General features: G+C 38.9%; 1 protein-coding gene across 9 annotated transcripts in view; it reads right to left on the reverse strand.

The window, feature by feature from the left end:
* LOC117400212 (RAB11-binding protein RELCH homolog) overlaps positions 1 to 22,019 on the reverse strand; it is a 63,443-nt gene extending 41,424 nt beyond the window's left edge. For 2 of the 9 annotated variants that reach the window (XM_033999788.3, XM_033999795.3), the window contains exons 1-2: positions 21,417 to 22,016; positions 2,633 to 2,722 (exon numbers count right to left, since the gene is read on the reverse strand). In XM_033999788.3, the coding sequence (XP_033855679.1) occupies positions 2,633 to 2,722; positions 21,417 to 21,870 (544 nt within the window). In that variant the 5' untranslated portion in view covers positions 21,871 to 22,016. Of the gene's footprint in view, positions 1 to 2,632; positions 2,723 to 21,416 lie in introns of all 9 variants that reach the window. The other 7 variants (XM_033999796.3, XM_033999789.3, XM_033999787.3 and 4 more) reach the window with 6 other exon arrangements.
* Positions 22,020 to 22,216: the final 197 nt, after the last annotated feature.

The raw sequence follows: 22,216 nt of genomic DNA on the forward strand, positions 1-22,216 counted from the left end.
AATAATTGACACCCACAATATAGAAAGTTGGCAGGGCACACAAAGGCTTATTGTAATACAGCATGTGATACTGAAATTGGATGGAAGGAAGAATGTGACTCTGCAGAGGCATCTGGGAGCCAGTCAGATGGTTTCTTCCAACAGCAAACCAATGGTGTGTTTGTGTGGTAAGTTACAGAATGACTTTCTGTTTGTAGTATATGGAAACCCTCTGGAGTGAATTTAACAGAAGACATCAGAGACTTTACTTGAACAATATTCAATAAACCTATGAACACGTTTGTATGTATTAATTTTAAATCAAGAGATTTGAGAAGGTTTGAGCCCTCACTGTATGTAACAAAAATCAGCCTGATAACTGCTATGAGTGTCAATGTTACTGTACAACTTATTGAATACAATTATGCACAATATGCATGCTACTATATGCTACTATAAAATGATAAACCCCAGCAAAACAGTATTTAGGAAAGTAAAAAAAATCTAAAAGGATTTGGACAACACTTGACAATACATTTCTTGATTCCCTAAGAAAACCTGCAACAGCACAGACTAGAGTAAGTCAAAAACGATATGGCCACTGTCAATGTGGATTTGAAATATCAGGGATGAGGTTTATCCCTCTGTTCTTTGTGAACACTCATTTTCTTTTAATACTGCTGAACCAACATCTGTTATAAAAGATTAACCCCAACCCCTGTTACTATAAGGACAGACAACACCAAAAATGGAATGCTGGTGGTTGATCAGATTAAGATAATCACTTCATTTAAAGCATATTTATCCATTTATTTATTGAAAAGATGATATGCAGTACATCCTCGCTATAACGCCCTTCATTATAACAAACCATCAGCTATAACGAACCAGACCCCTGGATACCAAATAAAAAAAAATAAAAAAGATAATAAACACACACTGTCGAAATCCCGGCCTGTACGCACTGGATGCCACCTCTGCAGTGAAGTCGACTCCTTTGTTTAATAAAAAGCGTGCACTGTGTAACTATGCATCTGAAACGAAAAACATTTTATGTTGCAACAAAGTTTAAACTATATTGATCGTTTGAAAAAAAAAAAAAAAAAAGAAGGAGTAAACGCAGGCATATCTCTGTCCTGGACATAAGTTGTCAAAAAGCACTTTGTTTTTTGGCTTGTTCAGCAACCATTTGGCGAAGCAAAATTGATTAAAAGGAAAAAAATTAAATAAAAAAAAAAACACACAACAACTTGAGGATCTGACAACCTTTTCATGTCAAACCTTTCATGTAGGGTTGATTTGGAATAAATGCTCAGTTTGGGATTCTTGCACGTTGGGTTAAGATTTGGTGAACTTTGAAATGATTCAAGCGAGATTGATTTTGAATAAAAGTTAAGCTTCAATTTGGGATTTTTTCTTATTGTACTGCGTTTTAATTATTTAACGAATAGCATAAAGCAAAGGCAGAATACTGCATGCATGAGACGAACGGGTACAGGTAATTCTACTTTTATTCACAATCTCATCCCATTAACTTACTCTGACAGTTTAAAGTTCACTTTAATTGCCCTTTCACTATAACAAACCCCTCAATATAATGAACAAAAGGCTTGGACCCCAACAGGTTTGTTATAGCGAGGGTGTACTGTACTGTAATAAGCCTGTATATCTGATGAATTCAGCGGTCAGTCAAATATGCATCCAGGGGACAAGTGGAATACAGATTTATAGCAAGTTTTTTCTCCCTCTTGGATGATTCAAATTTGCAATGTGCTGCTCCCCTAGATTTTTTTCTCAAATTGATTAACATGTAAGGGTTGGGGACATGATTTGAAAACCTGCTAGTACAATAGAGTGTAGGATGTGAAAACCAATTTTCCCTTTCCTCCGCACTCTTCACTTTAAGTGAAGAGTATTCATCCAGAGACAGATGCAGTATTAAGATATCTTGTAAATAAGACTTAACTAGTTCATTCATTGTTACCATGTGATGTGCTTACTACTGTCCGTTTTACCAAAAAATATATACTTGAAAGAAAGACAACAGCACAAAGAAAGACAGCACATTGTCAATAGTCCTTGCATTTGGCCTAATTTACAATTTGGAGGTACTGTACTATAGTGAAAAAGTCAAGCAGACATATATTTTGGTGAATGTTGCCTGAAAAAAAATGTATTAAAAAAAAAAGCGTATCAGAAATCTCTCAGTATGAGGTGTAAGCATTTACTGTATATCCCAATGAAGTGCCTATAATGCACATATTGATTGAGCTATAGTAACTGTCTCCATTATTAATGGTTACAGTCTCCCTTAACAGCAGAAATTTGCAACTCGCATATCGCTGGGAAAATTAACACCAAGACCTCTAAACACAGAAAAGAAAACAACACTAAAACAGTAAATTACAAATGCCAAAATTCTGCCAAATTAATTCCCATTTACTACAAAGAAAACTGTTTCTAGAAGCCTGGGACGTTGTTTAACTGAACTGAAGACGGAAATGTACTTAGCTTGTGGGTCTTAATATAACACTGTAGCCTCACTGGACTTGCACACTTGATATGATTTTACATACAGTACATGTGGTGTATGCATTTATTTTTTATATTGATCTCTACTGCACATATGACACTTTCCTGAATTGTTGCTTACCTGCCACACGCTCATCTGTCTCTCGGTTTCCATCATCAGAATACCGTGCAAAGTCCAAGGAGTCCAACGTGCTGATGCTGCCGGCTCGGTCTGAAAAGAAAGAGACACAGCTATCAGATTAAAAGTCAACTAAAATGAGGTGCGAAAACAGCACGGGGTGGGTTGGTTTACTGTACAGTAATGCAGCACGGGGCACAACAGAGAAATGAGACGGGCCCGTTCCAAAACGTGTTGTTTCACCCCAACCGACCACAAAAAAAAAAAAAAAAAAAAAACACTTAAGCAACATTAACGTATAAAAAGGTGTAAGTTTGTAAAATACATTTTTTAAAATTTGCAAATCAGTAATTTTACTAACTCCCATCTGAAACTACTGTATATTTTTATTGCTAGTTTTTTTTCTATTTATGCAGTACAGGCTTTTTGAAATTACTTGTACTAAATGCAATAAAAGTCATAAACGTATATCCAGCCAATGTATACTATTCCCTTCCATCCCCCAGCAACCAACCTTACTGTACTTTCTCCAATCAAATGGCATTATGAGAAGCGTGTTGAAATAATGGTGTATACATTCACGAATTAATGACTCTTAACAATATCATGTACCTTTAAGGACTATTTTAAGGAATGTTTTGTTAAGGGATTTTTAAGACTACAAGTAGTGGGTCCCCCTAGGGGACAGATTCAGTGAGCACACTGTCAAAGAAGCAAGTGAGAGAGCTTGCACTGGAACTGCCTGCAGCTCATATCCCTAGCTATGTGAAGAGAAATGGTGACAACAGAATAGCACAGTGCAGTACTGGAACACCCTGAATGCCTGTGAATTAAGAATCAATCCAAGCAGTGTAGCCTGTGTGTCTCACTGATACTGTACTGCAGTACCTGGAAAATTGGCTTTTTGAATAAAATAGCATTTGCAGTATGTACAGCAATTTTGCAGTGTGCAAGATTGGATATTATGTTTTTGTCCCACTCTCTTTCCATTTGGCCACTCCCTACAATCCAATTTTCCAGTAGCCAAACAACATTATTATTGGAAGAGATGGAAGACAGGTAATGGAGTAGCCGTACGCCCACCAAACTCTATCTGACATACGGGATTCTATTAAAATTAATCTAGGCCTATTTAACGAAATAAAACATGGGCTTGTCCTTACTAATACGCACCACAGGGGAACAGGATTTACTAGAAAGGTCTTTTAATAAAACACATACTAGGCCTAACTGCAAAGGCATGCATGTTATCAGAAACTCCTGCATGGCCTTGGCAAGGTTTTCTTTGTAAAATCAATAAAAGATCATGTCATTTTGTAAGTATACATTATATTAATTTGAAAATGTAAATTAAATGTTTGTTAATTTACTGATAAACCAGTTAAAAGGCACTGCTGTGACCTGCATTTCATTCAGTTCCACAGCAGTGCAATACTGTACATCAGCTGACAGTAAACACATCTTATTAAAATGCTTTCAGTTGAATAAGGTAAAGACAGCTGGCCAAAGCTGTATCAGGAGATAACTGCCCAAAAGCAGGATAATAAAAATACAAACAGGATCACGGTTTTATAAATGCAGTTTGAAGGCAATTGTCAGGAATCAGAGGTGAGCAAAGGAATTTATTTGAATTAAAAGGACCAATAAGAACAGGTACTGTAAGCAGGTGTAACAGGGCGAGGAGCCCTGTACGTATTATTTGTTTGTTTCTTTTTAGAACGGAGTCCCCACCTCCGCCCCTGTGCAGTTTATTATTTTGTATTTCTTTTGTTGTATTATTATTATTATTATTATTATTATTATTATTATTATTGTTATGGATTTTGCGCCGCTGGTTTTGTTATTGTTTATTTGTATTTATTTAAAAATGTATTGGTAGCGTAGCCATGTGTTTTGTTTTTGTTTTAAAATACCTTGTGGGAATGTGTGACTGTCAGCTAGTGATTATTGAATTAGCTGGCAGTCACGCATAATAATTCTACTTGTGCAGACTATGGCCGAGGGGTAATGAGAGAATTAATAGCCAGTTAACCCCTTGGCCAGGATATAAAAGGTGTGGGTGTTTGAGAGGAGGAGCGAGAGGGAGAGGGAGAGGGAGAGGGAGAGGGAGAGGGAGAGGGGGAGCGAGCGAGCGAGGAGAGAGGAGAAAAGAAACAAAAAAGTAAAACGAAACTTAAGGGATCTGTGAAGGCTACTGCCCAGCTGGACCTTTATGACTATTATTTTGTGTTTGTGATTATTTTGTTTAAATCTTTTATTATCGCTCTGTGAGCAAGTGTTTTCTGTTAAAATATTTTATTTATTTTTGTTATTTAAAAATAAAACGACGCAAGCGCCTTTGCACCATAACTGCAGTACTACCTGGTGTCAGTTTTTGGTTCCTGCTTCTGGCCTGACGTCACCACTCAGCAACCCTGTCACAGTAGGATTAAACACTTGTACTGTATAACTGAAATGGATCTGCCGATACAGTAATTGCACTTCCCAGTTCACCACTCTTCACCAGAAGGTGGCAGTAACTTCTTATTGAGAATTGAAACAGACCTCAGGCAAAACATTGCAAATGTAAGCTAACAGACCTAGACATACTTATTGTTACAAAGTAGACCAAAGTGGACTTACAGTTGTATGATTATTAAGACCTTCATCAGTTACAGATCCTGCTTTTTTCTGGGCTCTGCTGACTTTGGTACTGAGTGCACCTGCATATCTCTTGATGACATCACATCTCCATGGCAACCGCACTTGACTCAGGGATGTAAAGGTAATAGGTGTGTATTGGTGGCTGTTCATTCTGTGTTTACAAATGATTCAAACATTCCTTGTCCATTTCACGGTTATCCAGGGTCCATCTCTGTCACTGCTAATATTATACGACACAATTTTTTTCCTTCTGATTAGCTAGGCCTAAAGCCTGATAGCATATTTTTTCATACATGACAAGTAAACATAGGAGGTAATACAGCACAATATAACATTAATACAAACTATAGTATGTACAGTAAGATCAGCAGTATACATTTGTACTTCTTTGTTTTCATGTCATATAATACCGAAGTTCTGGATCATGTGCATGAGTGAAACTGATAAGAAAAGCCAATTAATGCCTCAGCAACTTATCAGCAAGTTACAGAAACTCTAGAATATGGAGCACATTTGTGCCAAAACTATCCAGCCATTAATATGTCAATTTCTTTGTCAATTCATGAAAAGTCAATTTGTCCAGCAATTCATCCAATAATTTGTCATTTCATACAGCAATTCATAAACATATTTGTTAATGCATCTAATAATTAATTTGTCAATTCATTAATACAAAAGGCTGTATAGACTTTAGTTTGAAGAGTTCGCTTGGCGCTTGACCTGCAAATTTCCAATCAACCAGACAAACTTCCCAACAAACTGACAAACTTCTAACTGTCAATCTCGCACTGTGCTGAAAACACTGCAACCTTTCTAGCCATTGGGAGCACATACTAATATTTTAACCAATGAAAATCCAGCCTCACTCAGAATTGCTTCAGCCAATAATATTGCAGTTTATTAGAAGGGCGTTTCAAAAGACATTCTATTTAACAAGATACTGGACTCCACTGACTTTCAATGGAGACTTCCGTCCACTGCACGCAAAGCATTGTGGTATATACAGAGAGTTCGGCCAAATAAATTCTATGGAGAGTCAATGGAGGTGTAAGAAATGCCACTGTGACAGAAAGTACAATTTCATGCTCTGTGTTCCAGATTAGTGGCGTATCAGAAACACAGCCTGCCCTCCAAGTCAAGTCTTGCACATGCGTTTCACTTGTGTCAGTGCAAGCATTGTAAAGTAGGCCAAGTCCGTCGGTTGGGCTGGCCAGGGAAAAGACCACTACAGTAATATAGGAAATCTAGGAGTGTAATAAGCCATGCCGTGAAGACTGTCAAACTGTCTTGGTGCATGTAAAAAGTACCTTGAGCTACAACAGAAAATTCCAATGTCTAAAAAACATTCCTAACCGATCAAGAGCTATTTATTGGTGGTTTCTGCTAAAATGACAAAATAACACCTTAGCTTTTTTTGTAAATAACACACATTAAACAATTTCACTACTGCCAATAGAAGTATCTGTAATTCCATAATACAATTCATTAACACAGTATTAAGCTACTATATGGGAGTGCTGGGACAAATATCCAAATCAATCAAACAAACGCTGCAAAAAAGTACCACGTTCATGATTAATTCCAATAACAGAATTAAAAGACTGCATCAAAAAAAGATAACATGCAAATGAAGCCAATGCACATATGCAGTCTAAAACAAATAGTATGTTCTAATGTTCATCTCCCTTAGATATATTTATGGGCTACCTGGTCTTTAAAATTTAAAAAAGAAACTTGGCAGATGAATAAATGCCCCAGACATGCCATGAAACAAATGACCACCATCTTAGGGGTAAAACAGTATTTTGGTTTTTGGGCCCATACAGTAAATGGACTCACCTGTATTCATCAGAAAATACAGCCGAGTATATTTAACATGTAAAATTAGGTAATATACAAGTGCTTTAAGCAATTGTGGCCTACTAAAAGCCTCAATAAAACTGTCAGATTTACTCTGCCATTTAAATTTAGTAGGGCTAATTCTGGCTTTATTTCTCATTTCAATGTACTGCAGTGAAACATTACCCTCAACTACAGTCAACATCCTTTTCCATACTTGCAACAAACCATATCTGAAGGCTGTATTACATTATGTCATTGATGAGAAATACAGTAGATTGTAAAAAAAACCCACTATTTATCCTTGTGACTGTCACATTCACGTCTGAAAAGTTAAACCACACAAAGACACACGATTGTTGTATTCTGGCTCTCATTGTATTGTGGCTCTGGTACCTGAAAGGCTGGGTTTCAACAGGCTGTGAGAAGAAGAATAGAAAACACTTTAATGAAATATAGCAGATGGCTAGAACGGTCATATTGACTACTGTGTAAACAATGGAGTGCTGCATCACCTTGGAACCAGGTTCACACACAGCAGTGGGTGCTGTGTCATGGTGGACTGCAGGAAACTAGACATAGCCACAGGAACTGCTTATGCAGAGCTGGGAATGAGACTCCATTTTTATAGCAGAGCGAGTCATTGCAGGTTTGCCAGCTTGTTTCTGACACAGAAGAAATTCGAAGGAAACTTCTTATTCTAGTTGACAAAATTGTGTGCCTTTCTTAATGTCTATTTTGGATTGTAATGAGCAATTCGTCCCACTGTTACAGTTGTAGCCAAAATATTACCCTGCCACTGAATCTTGTACCGACTTGCCAGTCACTGTACAGCAGCAGTTGTTTTTCATTTCCTAGAACGGACCATAACAAATCATTTTTGTCTGCAGAAAATATATAAATATTAGATTTCAGGTAGCTGGCCAACATGACCCCATTCATCTACAGTAGTTTTAAAAATCTGATTGACTGTTCCAAGAATGCTTAAAAACTGCTGTAAATGGAGGAAGAAAACGTAAAAACCTTGGCTCAATTCTCCTTCCATCTAATATTGTCTGCAACATTTCAGCATGTGTCTTTATTTATTCAGGTTAGCTACTGTGTAGGCCATGCATCTTACTGTAAGCAAGTCAGGTTTCAGGTCATGCTTTTGGCCAAACAAGCAAATCTTTGTAGCCCAAGTTCTATATTGGGATATGTATTTGAAGCATCTACTATCCCTTTAAGTTTGCAGATATAAAGGACTCTTGTATAATTGTGCAGGATAAATTTAATAATTTAAACATATTCCATATATCTCTGCAGAACCATCTGTACCACTATAGGAAATGATACATGTTTTCACTGCTTGTCCTGAAGGATAAGAAGTAGGGAAGCTGGATATTTACTGCATATTAATTATATTCATTCAAATGAACACCAATTGTTCTATCTTTGACTGATATTGGAACACTGTTGAAAAATGTACACAGTACACAAACACAAAAACAAAACTTTTATTCCTTAAAAAAAAAAAAAGAAAAAGAAGTCGATGGGTTAAAAACTTAGATAATTTGCTAATTAATTTAAATTAACATTTTTCTTTGAGGTACTCTTCTTAGTTTTGCCTCTAGAAATTACATCAAAGTTTATTATACAAGTCCAAGGAGGATTATATATATATATATATATATATATATATATATATATATATATATATATATATATATATATATATATATATATATATATATATATATATATATATATACATACATATATATACACACACACATACATATATATAATAAAAACATACCTTTATACAAGGTTTTTCAGAAGGCTGCCTTGCTGGGGTGTTGGTATTAGACACAGTGTTGGTATAAGACAAAATATGTGTTGATATTTTTGTTAAAAGAAAAATAAAGTTTCACTAAATTCTAGTTGCTGTACATCCTTTGTTGTATAAATAGAATAGCACACCCAGCAGAGCTCCATACAGAAACATAGCTGACTCAGAATGGCACAGCATGATCAACTCAACACATTCGGCCATATTATCACAGAGTTTACTTCAGTCTTTAATTAACTCCTGTTTTTTATTTATTTTTTTTAAACGAGAAAAACACCTTTTGACTTTACTATAGTATAAAACATCGCTGAATTTTCATCTATCAAAAAATAGGGAGTTAATTAAAGAATGGAGTAAACCGTTTGGGGAAAAAAAATGAATTGATTGGGAGTTATTTTTCCAAACAACCTCAGGTCTTGCATATGGACAAACCCAGTTTTGATAAGAAAATCATTTACTAACTTTTTTTGGGGTCATGTGACCTGCCTCGTGTAGATGGCTCTCCATGAAGCTGAAGGCAAGAAAAATTTAGAAACCAAACTTACATGAACGTTACTAGTGAATGCTTGAGTGTTACTATTTTTAACATGTAAGTTAGTTGCTGAACAAAGAACACATTGTGTGCATTCCCTGAGAAGGGGAGAACTGTGCCACACTCATCACGCCAAGTCTGGGGCTTCATCTGCGACACCTTTTCTCCAGGCCAGCATACTTCGGCGTCTCCAGTGTTGAACATCCCACACAATTTGAGTTATTTTACAAGGCATCTAGGGCCTGCAAAATATACTAGAAATACAAAGCTGATGAATGAAGTCTAAGAAAAAATAACAATAATCTAAATATATATTTTTAAATGTTTAAAGCACTTATGTTTGAGAACTACAGCACTGTAAACAGGCCAGCACTTCATAAACCTGCACTGAAATGTACCCTTGACTATCTAAACAAATGCGAACAAGACCTTTAAATTTCCAGGAATGTGGCATTTTGTTTCATGAAGGCACACCCACTGTATACAAGGTTAACGTCCAATACAGTACATGCAATTTCAGCAATATTGGGACAATTAGGAGATCCATCTAATAATAATAATAATAATAATAATAATACTCACTACCACTTGGGTGTGAATTACTGCATAAAAATCTAAACTCATTTCAACACTGAAAGAAAACAAAATAGTCCATACAATGAATGGGAGAACAACCAGAATGTCCACTTCGCAATGGTTGTTGAGAGAATGCAGCAAAACCAGCTTCGCTGCCAGGATCACTAGACTGTGCTTGAAGAACCCTTTACTATTCAAAGCAAACCCTACAGGACAATAAACCACTTTGTACCTTGAACACAACAGCTCAGCTACAATTATACCAACACAGGACTGACCTGTGTTGGGAAAATTAAAACAGGAATTGCCAGATCCAGTAAATCATTGACCCCAGGCCACAACAATCTTTGTAACCGACTCTAATCTTTACTTGGCATTCTCAGTTTTCCACCACAGTGCAGAATCAATGGAATGCTAACTGTGGTGTGCGTTCTTTAACCAGTAAGGTTACAATTCAACACTTTATTCAGTACAAAAGTCTCACTGGATATTACTGGCTACAACGTACAATACAGTGTGCTTTCACATAAATATTGTATAAATCAGGGCCGTGGAAACTTGTCAAGCTTTGTTAAAAAATAAAAACCTCTAGAATGATGTAAATACTAAATAAAATGAATCAGTATCATAGAGAAGTAGACCATGACTTACACTAAGGGCCGTCACTGGAACACAGCCAGTCAGGTGGGCTGTAGGGCCGGTCATTGGAACACTGCCAGTCAGGTGGGCTGTAGGGCCGGTCATTGGAACACTGCCAGTCAGGTGGGCTGTACGGCCGGTCATTGGAACACTGCCAGTCAGGTGGGCTGTAGGGCCGGTCATTGGAACACTGCCAGTCAGGTGGGCTGTAGGGCCGGTCATTGGAACACTGCCAGTCAGGTGGGCTGTAGGGCCGGTCATTGGAACACTGCCAGTCAGGTGGGCTGTAGGGCCGTCATTGGAACACTGCCAGTCAGGTGGGCTGTAGGGCCAGTCATTGGAACACTGCCAGTCAGGTGGGCTGTAGGGCCGGTCATTGGAACACTGCCAGTCAGGTGGGCTGTAGGGCCGGTCATTGGAACACTGCCAGTCAGGTGGGCTGTAGGGCCGGTCATTGGAACACTGCCAGTCAGGTGGGCTGTAGGGCCGGTCATTGGAACACTGCCAGTCAGGTGGGCTGTAGGGCCGTCATTGGAACACTGCCAGTCAGGTGGGCTGTAGGGCCGGTCATTGGAACACTGCCAGTCAGGTGGGCTGTAGGGCCGGTCATTGGAACACTGCCAGTCAGGTGGGCTGTAGGGCCGGTCATTGGAACACTGCCAGTCAGGTGGGCTGTAGGGCCGGTCATTGGAACACTGCCAGTCAGGTGGGCTGTAGGGCCGGTCATTGGAACACTGCCAGTTGGGTATTATTATGCTAATTTAAATATGTTTTAGATTTGTGTTTTTGAAATGCATAACATTTTTTTAGGAAAAATTGCAGCAGTAAAAATAAATAAATAAATAAATAAATAAATAAATAAAAGTTTAGGGCTAAGCATACACCAACGTTTTTTGCTGAAGAAGCATACTGGTACCGTATCTGGGAACAGACTGTTGCTTGCAGCTTTACTGAACTTGCTCAGAAAGACATGTAAACCTGAAATCACTTTACTTGCTTTAAAACAGGAATCAAAGAAGAAACGTACTGAATATATTCAATTGAAGCACAACATTTTTTTTCAAATTTATCTGTGGGTACCTTTTTTTAATTTTCTCCATAATAAAAGCCTAGCAAAATGTAATAAACCACAGTAAAAACATGGTAAAGAATAGGTACGCTTTGTAAAGAATAGCAAAGTACGGTAAAGCATATTACTAAACATGGCAAACCAGCTTAAACTATGGTAAACACACAGTAGAACAACGAGACAAGCATGGTAAAACTACACAAACACAGTGGTAAACTTGTATAAAAGGGAAGGACTGCTCAGAGGGACGGTTGATGGTCAATGGATACTGTACTGGGTTGGAACTTCAGTACATTCTTGTTTCTGGACTTTTTGGATGTTTCTTTAAAAAACAAATGTATAAAATGAAGTCATTTAACAAGTAAGGTTTGATATTCATGCACCTGTTATACACTGTTGCTGGTTCCTTCAACAAAGATCTCAAGTTCTGCTTTGCGAAATGGGCCCTCGAGTTGAGATGCACTGGCAGTTACAATAAACAAATAAAGTCAAACTGTGCCCACGCACTGTGGATGGGAAAGTAGACTTCCATAACATTACTTATCCATTGTAATCTGTTTGTGGCTGGTTCATTTGGAAACTTCAGTGCAAATTTTGTACAAGCCATGTTTTGAACTGGCATTAACGTGTTACTGCTAGTAAAACTGAAGGAAAAAAAAAAATCAGCTAAAAGGCTTCTAAGGCTGAAAGACGGAAAAACAAATCAATGAATGTTCTCTCTCTCTCTCTCTCTCTCTCTCTCTGTCTCTCTCTCTCTCTGTCTCTCTCTCTCTCTGTCTCTCTCTCTCTCTCTCTCTCTCTCTCTCTCTCTCTCTCTCTCTCTCTCCTCTCCTCTCTCTCTCTCTCTCTCTCTCTCTCTCTCTCTCTCTCTCGTTGCTATGCAGATGCAGCACTTGATCGAAGTAACCCTCCAAATTCAGATGCTATTATACTTGTTATATCAACAGAATACTCCATAACTGTGCTGTGGGTATTCCACTCATGAGTATGGCCACAAACAACCCACTCGACCGTAACCATCCAGAAGCTTACTGAATTATTCCTTGCTGCTGGAAACGGTGGAAGACAGTGGCAGCACATTACATGTCATAGTGGCAGTTTTCCCATCATCCCGGATCAAGCCCAATCAATCCCAAAGCATGGGGGCAGTGTTTACATTCAGTGGATGTGCAGTGGATGCACAGTGGACTATCGCTTGTATTTTTAGACATCATAAAACACTAAACTGTTTGTGAAATGCCTACTGTAACGGTAATTGTATAAATCAATACTAAGACCAGGGGTCTGCTCTGTCTGAAACAGAGTCATGATGTTAACTCCATTTCTAAACTGTATGCTGGCTATGCAGGAGAAATGGGCATCTTGCGTATTGACTACTGTATCCATTTATACTGTATTTAGGCTACGGTAACGTACGGTAACAGAACCAGAGCTGCCTACCCCTGTACTAGAATTTATTCCAGTAAATTTAGAAACCACACAGGGAATGACAAGTTATCTGGTGTGAACAGAAAGGGCTTCCAAGGCAACAAAAGCAGTGTCATGACCGAGGGGCTGTACCCAAGGAGGGCTCATTGTTGAGTCATGCCTGGCTCTGGCTGAGACTGTGTACAGTACATATACTAGCCTTCAGGAAAACACATTGGAATTGTTTGACCTGCTCTCAAAGTGTTCATTAGGGAGTGCCTCTGAAATGCCACCAAGATAAATAAAGAGATTGGTTTTGAACTCTACTGCAATGACCTTGTTCTTACAACTGTAACACATTAGAAAGCCACCCCTGTTCAGCATTCTCAGAACCACATCTCTGAGGTGACTTTCATTTTGTAACCCTGTAGAATTCTCACAGCATGAGATTCCAAACCACGTTCAATGCAACTACCCTGCTGTTCATAGTTTTTAAGGTTGTCCATCACTGCAGACAAGCGTGTCAGTGTTGATGCAGTTTGGTGTTTTTTGCATCTCATCTATGCAGATTTTACCTATATCTGCATAGCTCAACAAACAAGGAAAGATGCAAGAGATTACCTACAGTGCATGCACGGCATGTGAAAGTATAAAATGTGACCGATAAAAATATACAGATATACAGTACATTTAAGGTACTGTAAGAGGTCCTCTCTGCAACAACGGATTCAGATTACAGTCATGTGAAGTTATTTAAGATATTAACAGTATCACACTGCTGTATCCTTGAGCAAGGTACTTTACCTAGATTGCGTCAGTAAAAACCGAACTGTATAAATGGGTAATTGTATGTAAAAAATAATGTGACATCTTGTAACAATTGTAAGTCAAGAAGAAGAAGAAGAAGAAGAAGGAGGAGAAGGAGGAGGAGGAGGGAGGAGGAGGAGGAGGAGGAGGAGGAGATACGGCACCACCCAGAATCTGCTTAGAGTAGGCCGTCCTCCCAAACTGAGCAGCCGGGTAAGGAGGACATTGGTCAGAGAAGCCAGCAAGAGGCCAATGACAACTCTGAAAGACCCAGTGTTCCATGGCCGAGATGGAAGAAACTGTCCATGTGTCAACAATAGCTCAGGTACTCCACAAATCTGGCCTGTATGGAAGAGTTGCAAGAAGGAAGCCAATTCTAAAAAAAAGTCCATGTAACATCCCGCTTGGAATTTACAAAAAGGCATGTGGGTGAAAATATGTGGCAAAAGATTCTGTGGCCTAAATGCAAAGCATTATGTCTGGCGCAAACCCAACACAGCACATCACCCAGGTAACACCATCCCTACTGTGAAGCATGGTGGTGGCAGCGTCATGCTATGGGGATGCTTTTCATTGGCAGGGACTGGGAAGCTTGTCAGGGTAGAGGGCAAAATGGATGGAGCTAAATCCTTGAGGAAAACCTGCTTCAGTCTGCAAAAGACCTAAGACTGGGACAGAGAGTCACCTTTCAGCAGGACAATGACCACAAGCACACAGCCAAAGCGACACTGGAGTGGCTTAAAAACAAGAAAGTGAATGTCCTAGAGTGGCCCAGTCAAAGCCCAGACTTGAATCAGATTGAGAATCTGTGGCAAGACTTGAAGATTGCTGTCCACCAACGATCCCCATCCAACTTGCCAGAGCTTGAACAATTTTGCCAAGAAGAATGGGCGAATATTGCACAATCCAGATGTGCAAACCTGGTAGAGACTTACCCCAAAAGACTCACAGCTGTAATTGCTGACTCAGGGGGGTGAATACTTATCTAACCAATACATTTCAGTTTTTTTTATTTTTCATTAACTGTTGTTTCACAATGAGGTCAGATGTAGGGGCCTGATTACATGTATTCATTAACTGTTTTCTGAAGCATACAGTACTTTACATTGCCTCACAAAACACTGCTTGCTTGTAAATGAATCCAATACCATGCTACTGTAAACTGACAGGTTTAAATGCAATGCCAATTCAGAGACTAGCTGATGAATCATTGTATCCATTACAAGCATATTATTAAATAGAAATTTGGAAGCTAAACTTCAGCTTACGGTCTGCAACAAAATTTGGGGAAAAAAAAGAAAATCCTGTATTTCCAGGACCTTGCTCAAAATGGACCCTATAACACCAGCTACAAATGAGACTTGAATACATATTTTATAAGAGGGGGTTTGCAATCATTCCTAGTGGTTCTGGGTTCTGCTGCTCCATATTTCGTTATTTATTTATTATTTATTTATTAATTAATTTTGGCACGAATTCTCCTCCATTATGTAATGTAATCTACTGTAATCTAATGTAATCTAATGTAATGTAATTCTTACAACTGGAGAAACAGAATCAAGAACCACTCAGAATAAATACAAACACAATAAAATAGACAGCAACGTAAAATAAACACATTTGTAGCTACTTACAGGTCTCTTTTAGGAATCACAAAGTATACTGTAAGTAATACGTCTTAAAATAAAGCTTTGTGAATAGGGCCTAGAGTATAACCTAAAGTAAGAAACCTCTTGGGTAAAACATGAGGAATCTGTGTCAGTCCCTGCAATATGAGCCTGAAGATATCATGCTACCGTATAGAATGTCTTTACCTCCAATATGGTCCCCTTCCCTGGGGATATACTTTAGTCTGTGGCTAAATACCACAGTATTTTAAACATCCATAAAGGACCCCATCATTCTGCAGACAGAGAACCACATGTTTGTTTGCTTTTGTCCTAACTTTGGAATCTGAAGAGCTCTATGTAATTGTGTATATAGTTGCAGTATTTATATCAAAATAAATGTCTCTGTACAGTACTTTTATATAAAATAGATGTTCTAAGCCCTCACCGACAATGATTCAAAATTAGATTTCCTTTCCTTATTATTTCTATAGCACATTTGACTCACACAATCTCTCGGATAAGCAAAAGCAGCAGCATTCTGATGTGCTGGCTAGAGGTGTTACTGTATACAACTGGAAGTGGCATTTTTAATTTGCTACACCTCCTACTGTAGATTCAATATTTTTTAAAGACAAATATCCTAACGGATGAAGAGCTGTGTTATTTGTTTTCTAAAGCCTTATTGGTTTCCAAACAGAAAGGGTTGAATTAGATCCTCAAACTCGGTCTCTCTTGTACAGTATTTGCCTGACACTCTCACAACACCGACCATTCCTATTGTTAGCAACCTTATTGCTCCACAAATGTTATGCCATTGGAAGGGACTAAACCTTTATTTTCAAAATACAGTGGTCTGACAACTAATGGCCATTGTTCAGGGATGCAAATTGTGACAGAAAACTGATACAATCGTGACTTTGCCCTCCAAAATTCGTGCCTTTGCCCTGAAAATTCAATATTTATTCCGCAATGCAAGCAGAGTGCTTCATCCAACCTCTATTCACTCAATCCATACCCTGTCAACAACAGCAATGTTATGTCCTGTTGTGCCCTTTGTCGGCTACAGGCACATCTTATTTAGACTGAAAGACTAAATGTAGAAAGTGCTTCTTTAGAAACAGAAACAGGTGAAACTCATTCATCCCTAGACTTACTGTTCAGGTCAGCCCTACACAAGAGGAAAGTGAACATGAAAAACTATTGCACTGCACAAAGTAATTACCTGTCAAGGAAGCGAAACCTTTCCTGTTTAAAGAAGCGAAAACAAAAGCTTTCAATCAATGTTCTAACTATCTTATTAGAACAGGCTTATTGTACAATATAATATGATATCGCTATGCAAAATTAAAATTCATAATAAAATCATGCTTAAGAAATTAACCAAAACGGTGTTACAGATTTGTCGAAATTCCAGTACAGATGTCATAATTCCATATTTTTTTCATATTCAGCACTAGTTGCTTCTGGAGTACAGTTTTGTTTTTTTTTGTAATTTAGAATACAGTTGTAGTCAAAAGTTTACGTACCCCAGTGGAAATCTTTAATTTCTAGAAATTTCTCAAACAAATAATTTTAGGAAAAATCTTTTGTAGCAAAACTTTTACTTTTGTGGATGAGGAAAGAAGTTACAAGAAATAGATGTCTACAATTATTTATTTCAGCAATTCTTTTGCAAAACTCAAAAAATGCTGCATTCAAAAGTATTCATACCCTGACAAGGAAAATTAAGTTAATAGCTAGTTGAGGCACCTTTGGCAATAATAACCTCTTTTAAACTATAAAACGAAAATTCTTTGTTTGAGAAATTTCTAGAAACTATAAAATTTACATTGGAGTGTGTAAACTTTTATAGGAGATATCATTTTGCAAAGTTTGAGCATCTAGAACCTCATAAGAGGACATCTATTTTATACAACAGAGGCACCTTACTACAGAACGGACAAAAGCAAATTATCTTGATTTATTAAAACTGGGTCTTATTGTAGTGTAACACTGAACAGGCAGCACAGGATTCAAGCCTTATCAACTAGGCCTACATTGTACGATCAAACAGGATGACCCTAGATGTTTATATTATCCAGCCTCATGGAAAACCAGGATTAGTATTGCCCATTGTGAAAGGCTTGTAAAAGCGATCAGGCAAAAACAGCAGGAGATTAGATGGCCACACAGAATCAACGATGCTATTGACTACTTTTATTTAACAAAAACAAAGCAAATAAGGCGAGCTGCTGCCTGTATATGCTCTAGCTGCCTTGCAGGTTAATCAACTGTAATTAACTGACAGGCAATTGGCCAGCTAACCAGGATCAGGGCTTGAATTTCATTTTGTGTGCTGGGGGGATTTCCCCACTATGCTGCAGCCAATGGGGGGGGATTCCAAAATTTTAGGGGGGGAATGGCAAAAGAAAAGGCACTTTTGCATATAAAAAACGATATATTTTACTGCATCATCATTCACACTGGTGTTGCTTTAAAATAAGCTGCTTTCGGGAGACCTAACACAACTGTTCATCACTGTGAGGCAGAGCATTCGCCATAGCTTTTTCCATTGCCTGATGCGAAGCACTAAACACAATTTAGGAAGCAATTTAGCAGCAACACTTGCTGATGGTACAGTACGTACTGAGACATCATCGTACTGTAACACTAATGGACTCATTTATTATGAATGGTTCCAGAACAGTCCTCTCCATCCAATGCCAAATTTGGCACTATGGCGCTAGATTCTAGCACTATGGTACGTCATATAGCACCAGCAAGATTACATTTTGGCCCCAGTAGACATGCTTAATTTTTTGTTTTAATTCCTTAGCAAACACAGATGATGCTAGTTTTTCATTGGGTCTGGACTCCTCACATGACCCAACCACACTCATCATCATACACAGGAGAGAAGGTTTGTGTCGTGTGGGAAGTTTAACTGCAGAAACTGGTCGCAAACATGTCTTCGAAGCGCACTATCCCAATTATCAGTTAAATCAGCAAGTCAAAATGGTATGTGGGCAATAGTAGACTTAACAGATAATGATAAATGCATTTTACGGTTTTCAAATATTGTAAAAGAATGTTTCTTGTTTGCAAGTCTCTTCATTCTACCACAAAAGTTAAACATATTTTGTTGATTAAAAAAACATCATGGTTTGAATAGATGCATATAAATAACAGATTTAAGTTAAAACCAAATCAGCTGTTGCAGTTAATTGTAAATCTAATCCACGCTGTATAGCCTATTGTGTAAACTCAATCTGTCGGGAATGGTAGAGATATCTGTGTGTGAATGTGAGAGCGTGAGAGAGTCAGTTGACGCAGGCAGTAGGTAAAGGACAAACACTTGCGGGTTTGGGTCGGGTAGCAAGTCTTATTATAGCGGGTTGGGTTGCGGGTAAGAAGACTGTGTTGTAGCGGGTTGCGGGTCTTAAAAGTCGGACCCGCGCAGGACTCTACTGCAGCACTCAACCTGTCGCTACTTCTGTGCCCATTAACTCTCCTGCCATTGTGGGGGGGCGTTCTCCATGTCCAAGCTGTCTCCATGGGGCAGCACTTTCGTTCATGGATTTATTTTAATTAGCTTTCCCAGGGATGGTGGTCCCTGAGGGATCAGAGCCTCTATACCCCAAAAGATGTTATACTGTATACTGACAACCTCATGAAACATCTTGACTATGCAGCACACATTTGTGTGAATGGACAGCCCCTCGTCTGACTGATTGACTCACATTCAAATGGCACCCGTACCATATACAGAAAAGTGACCTCTACACTCAAGTTTCAATGATAGATTATATGACCTTTCAACTCCATCTTTTGACGGATGGAGATATAGGGCCTAATGGTCTCAGCCCAGCTGCTACAGTAGCGAGCAGGTGTTTGTAACAAAAAATGAATTATTCGTTAAGGTACATTCATTAAAAACCAATCCCATTTTCTGTAAACCATGTTGCCTTTGCCACTGTAACTCAGAATGGAAATTTCCACCCCACTTTTGAGCTAAAGATGACAAACCTCAGAAATGTACCTTGGAAACGTTTGGTACAGTATTCAGTGGTACGTTATTGAGTAGCACTTAAATAATTAACTTTTCACCCAGGAGCAGCACCGTCCAGGTGCTGTGAATACGCACAGGCAGCCTACATGTATTGCCTCTATTACAGAATAAGCTAAATGAAACTAAAGTGGTTTACACCACAGGCATGCCTTTAATACACAGTATGCTTTAGCATTCTAAAACACCAAACCTTTTTTTTATTTACCTTATAGCAGTGCAAATAAATGAAAAATAAAAAGCGTCTCTGCGTACAACTTCATTTAGTCCTAAAAAATAACAGGTGGGAGGAAGGCAGTACACTCCTGCCCACCTCTGGATGTTTGGATTTGAATCCAGCTCCTATCGCACAGGTGGTCACAGCAGGTGGATATTAGCCCACAGGTGTGAGGGGGATACACTTACAGTGTCTGCCGGTTTAGGTCTGACTGTAGAGCCATTGTCCTAGAATGTATTTATACAACAAAAACAAGCAGGAAAGCAGGGTATTTCATTGAGCACCTGTATAGCCACAGAAACTGAACACACTTGGGGAATGTAATGAAATACTGTGCCATAAACCGTCATAAAATGCCATAGCCCTGTTTGTCAGTAGCACTAAAACACAAGCCATATTAACAATGACAGGCACGAACAGTACTTTAAGAACCCAAGCGATTGGTTCTACAGAATTCAATAAACAATGAAGCTATTTATCACAACTTTATCTCCAGTGTAAAATTTAAAATGTATACTTAAGAAAAATAAAACTGGCAATGTTATAAAACTGAGGATTTTTTTGTTTGTTTTAATTAGATGGGCTCCGAAGTCCACCAAGTGGTTTATAGTAGCACTACTGATGTGGTTTCCTTTCACAAGAAACATAGAGAATACAGAATACTTCACAGGATACGGTCCTCTTACTTCCTTTCACTTCTCCTAAAATTCAATAATTAGCAGTATTGTTTGAAGGCCTGCATGAAGCAGCTTTATAATTCCCATATTAATACTCTGGAAAATATGACTTGAAATGGCATTTAAAACCACACAACCCCTTCCATAGGGTGCTGCATTGCTTACTTTAGGCTTGGAAACACACCTTTTGATAGCATTAGTACTGCATTTCTTATTTCACACACCTACATTTTATCACCTGCTGTGGAATTGAGTAATTTCCTGCAACAGAATTTGAAACACCCTTTTAATGCAATTCTAGTACATTCCAACCGCAGCACTACTTTCAGTACTGTAAAGACGATGATTTAATAGATATATATATATATAGATATATATAGATATGAGAGAGAGAGAGAGAGAGAGAGAGAGAGAGAGAGAGAGAGAGAGAGAGAGAGAGAGAGAGAGAGAGAGAGAGAGAGAGAGAGAGAGAGAGAGAGAGAGAGAGAGAGAGAGAGAGAGAGAGAGAGAGAGAGAGAGAGAGAGAGAGAGAGAGAGAGAGAGAGAGAGAGAGAGAGAGAGATGTAATTTCTAAACGTGGGATTTGTATCGACCAAGCTGTTTTTATCAGGTAAATTATTGGACAGGTCCGTGCACCCATTGTAACGTCGTGACCAATGCAAGAAACCAGTATCGGTCAATTTTAGGAAATAAAACGTTGATCAAAACCGTGACAGAAGAAAAGCAAAGCCAAAAACAATCCTGAAATTATGAAACAGGGTGTTATAATCCTGGATATTTACTGTAACAGATTTCCCAGATTAGGTTTCTTTATTATATAGAAAATAATGTTTCACTGCAACAACAGTATCGAATACTGTTTTCCTTGGGAGGTAATAATAAAAAAGGCACTTACTGAGCTGTCCCGACTGTCCGAATCCCTGATCCTTGCAAGCGGGTGGGGTCCCACTCTGCCTCTCGAAGTTACCCGGGTTGGAGAAGTAATCCCGGAGACGAGGCAGCTCCCTGCCGGCCTCCAACAGCTCGGTGTGGAACTCAAGGGCCGTGAGGACATACTGATCCCGAAGCAACTGAGCAGCGATCACATCCAGAGGCACCCGGACTTCTGCACCACCTCCTCCAGCTGCAGCTGCAGCAGCCACAGAAACACCTTCCACACTGGGACTCGTCCTATTGCTGGACAGCAGACCTGTCGGCTCTGAGTCAGCTTGCGGCGAGAGAGGTCCGCTCAGCTGCCCCGCCGGTCCATCTCTAGAGCCCCGCTGGTTGTCAACTCTGTCCGGCCTCCGCTCAGCCTCCTCCTCAGAGTCGCTGAGATTAAACGGGTTGACACTGCTGCCGGTCGCCATTTTTTTACACTAAAGATGTATTATTTCAACCCTGTCTTCCTGGATATATCTGCAATCAATAAATAAAAACGCGAGACTTTGAGCTTTACCGAAATGTGATCTTGGACCCGCCTCCTGCCCTCTTCTTGTGGAGCCGGGATTGGGTCATGCTAAACAGTGATTGGCAAGGTTGGATGTGTGGGCGAGGGATGCTTGACAGCTGAGTGAAAACCAACCTCGCTCGGAAAACGAGCTGGAGATATCTCTCAGTTTAGCTCAGTTTGTAAATTACTGGTTAGTAAAATAAAGATAGTGCTGTCCACACATAGCCATTTTGCCAACAATGCAATCAGCCTCGTTTAATAAA

Source organism: Acipenser ruthenus, chromosome 4 (assembly GCF_902713425.1).
Source record: "Acipenser ruthenus chromosome 4, fAciRut3.2 maternal haplotype, whole genome shotgun sequence".
NCBI lineage: Eukaryota > Metazoa > Chordata > Actinopteri > Acipenseriformes > Acipenseridae > Acipenser > Acipenser ruthenus.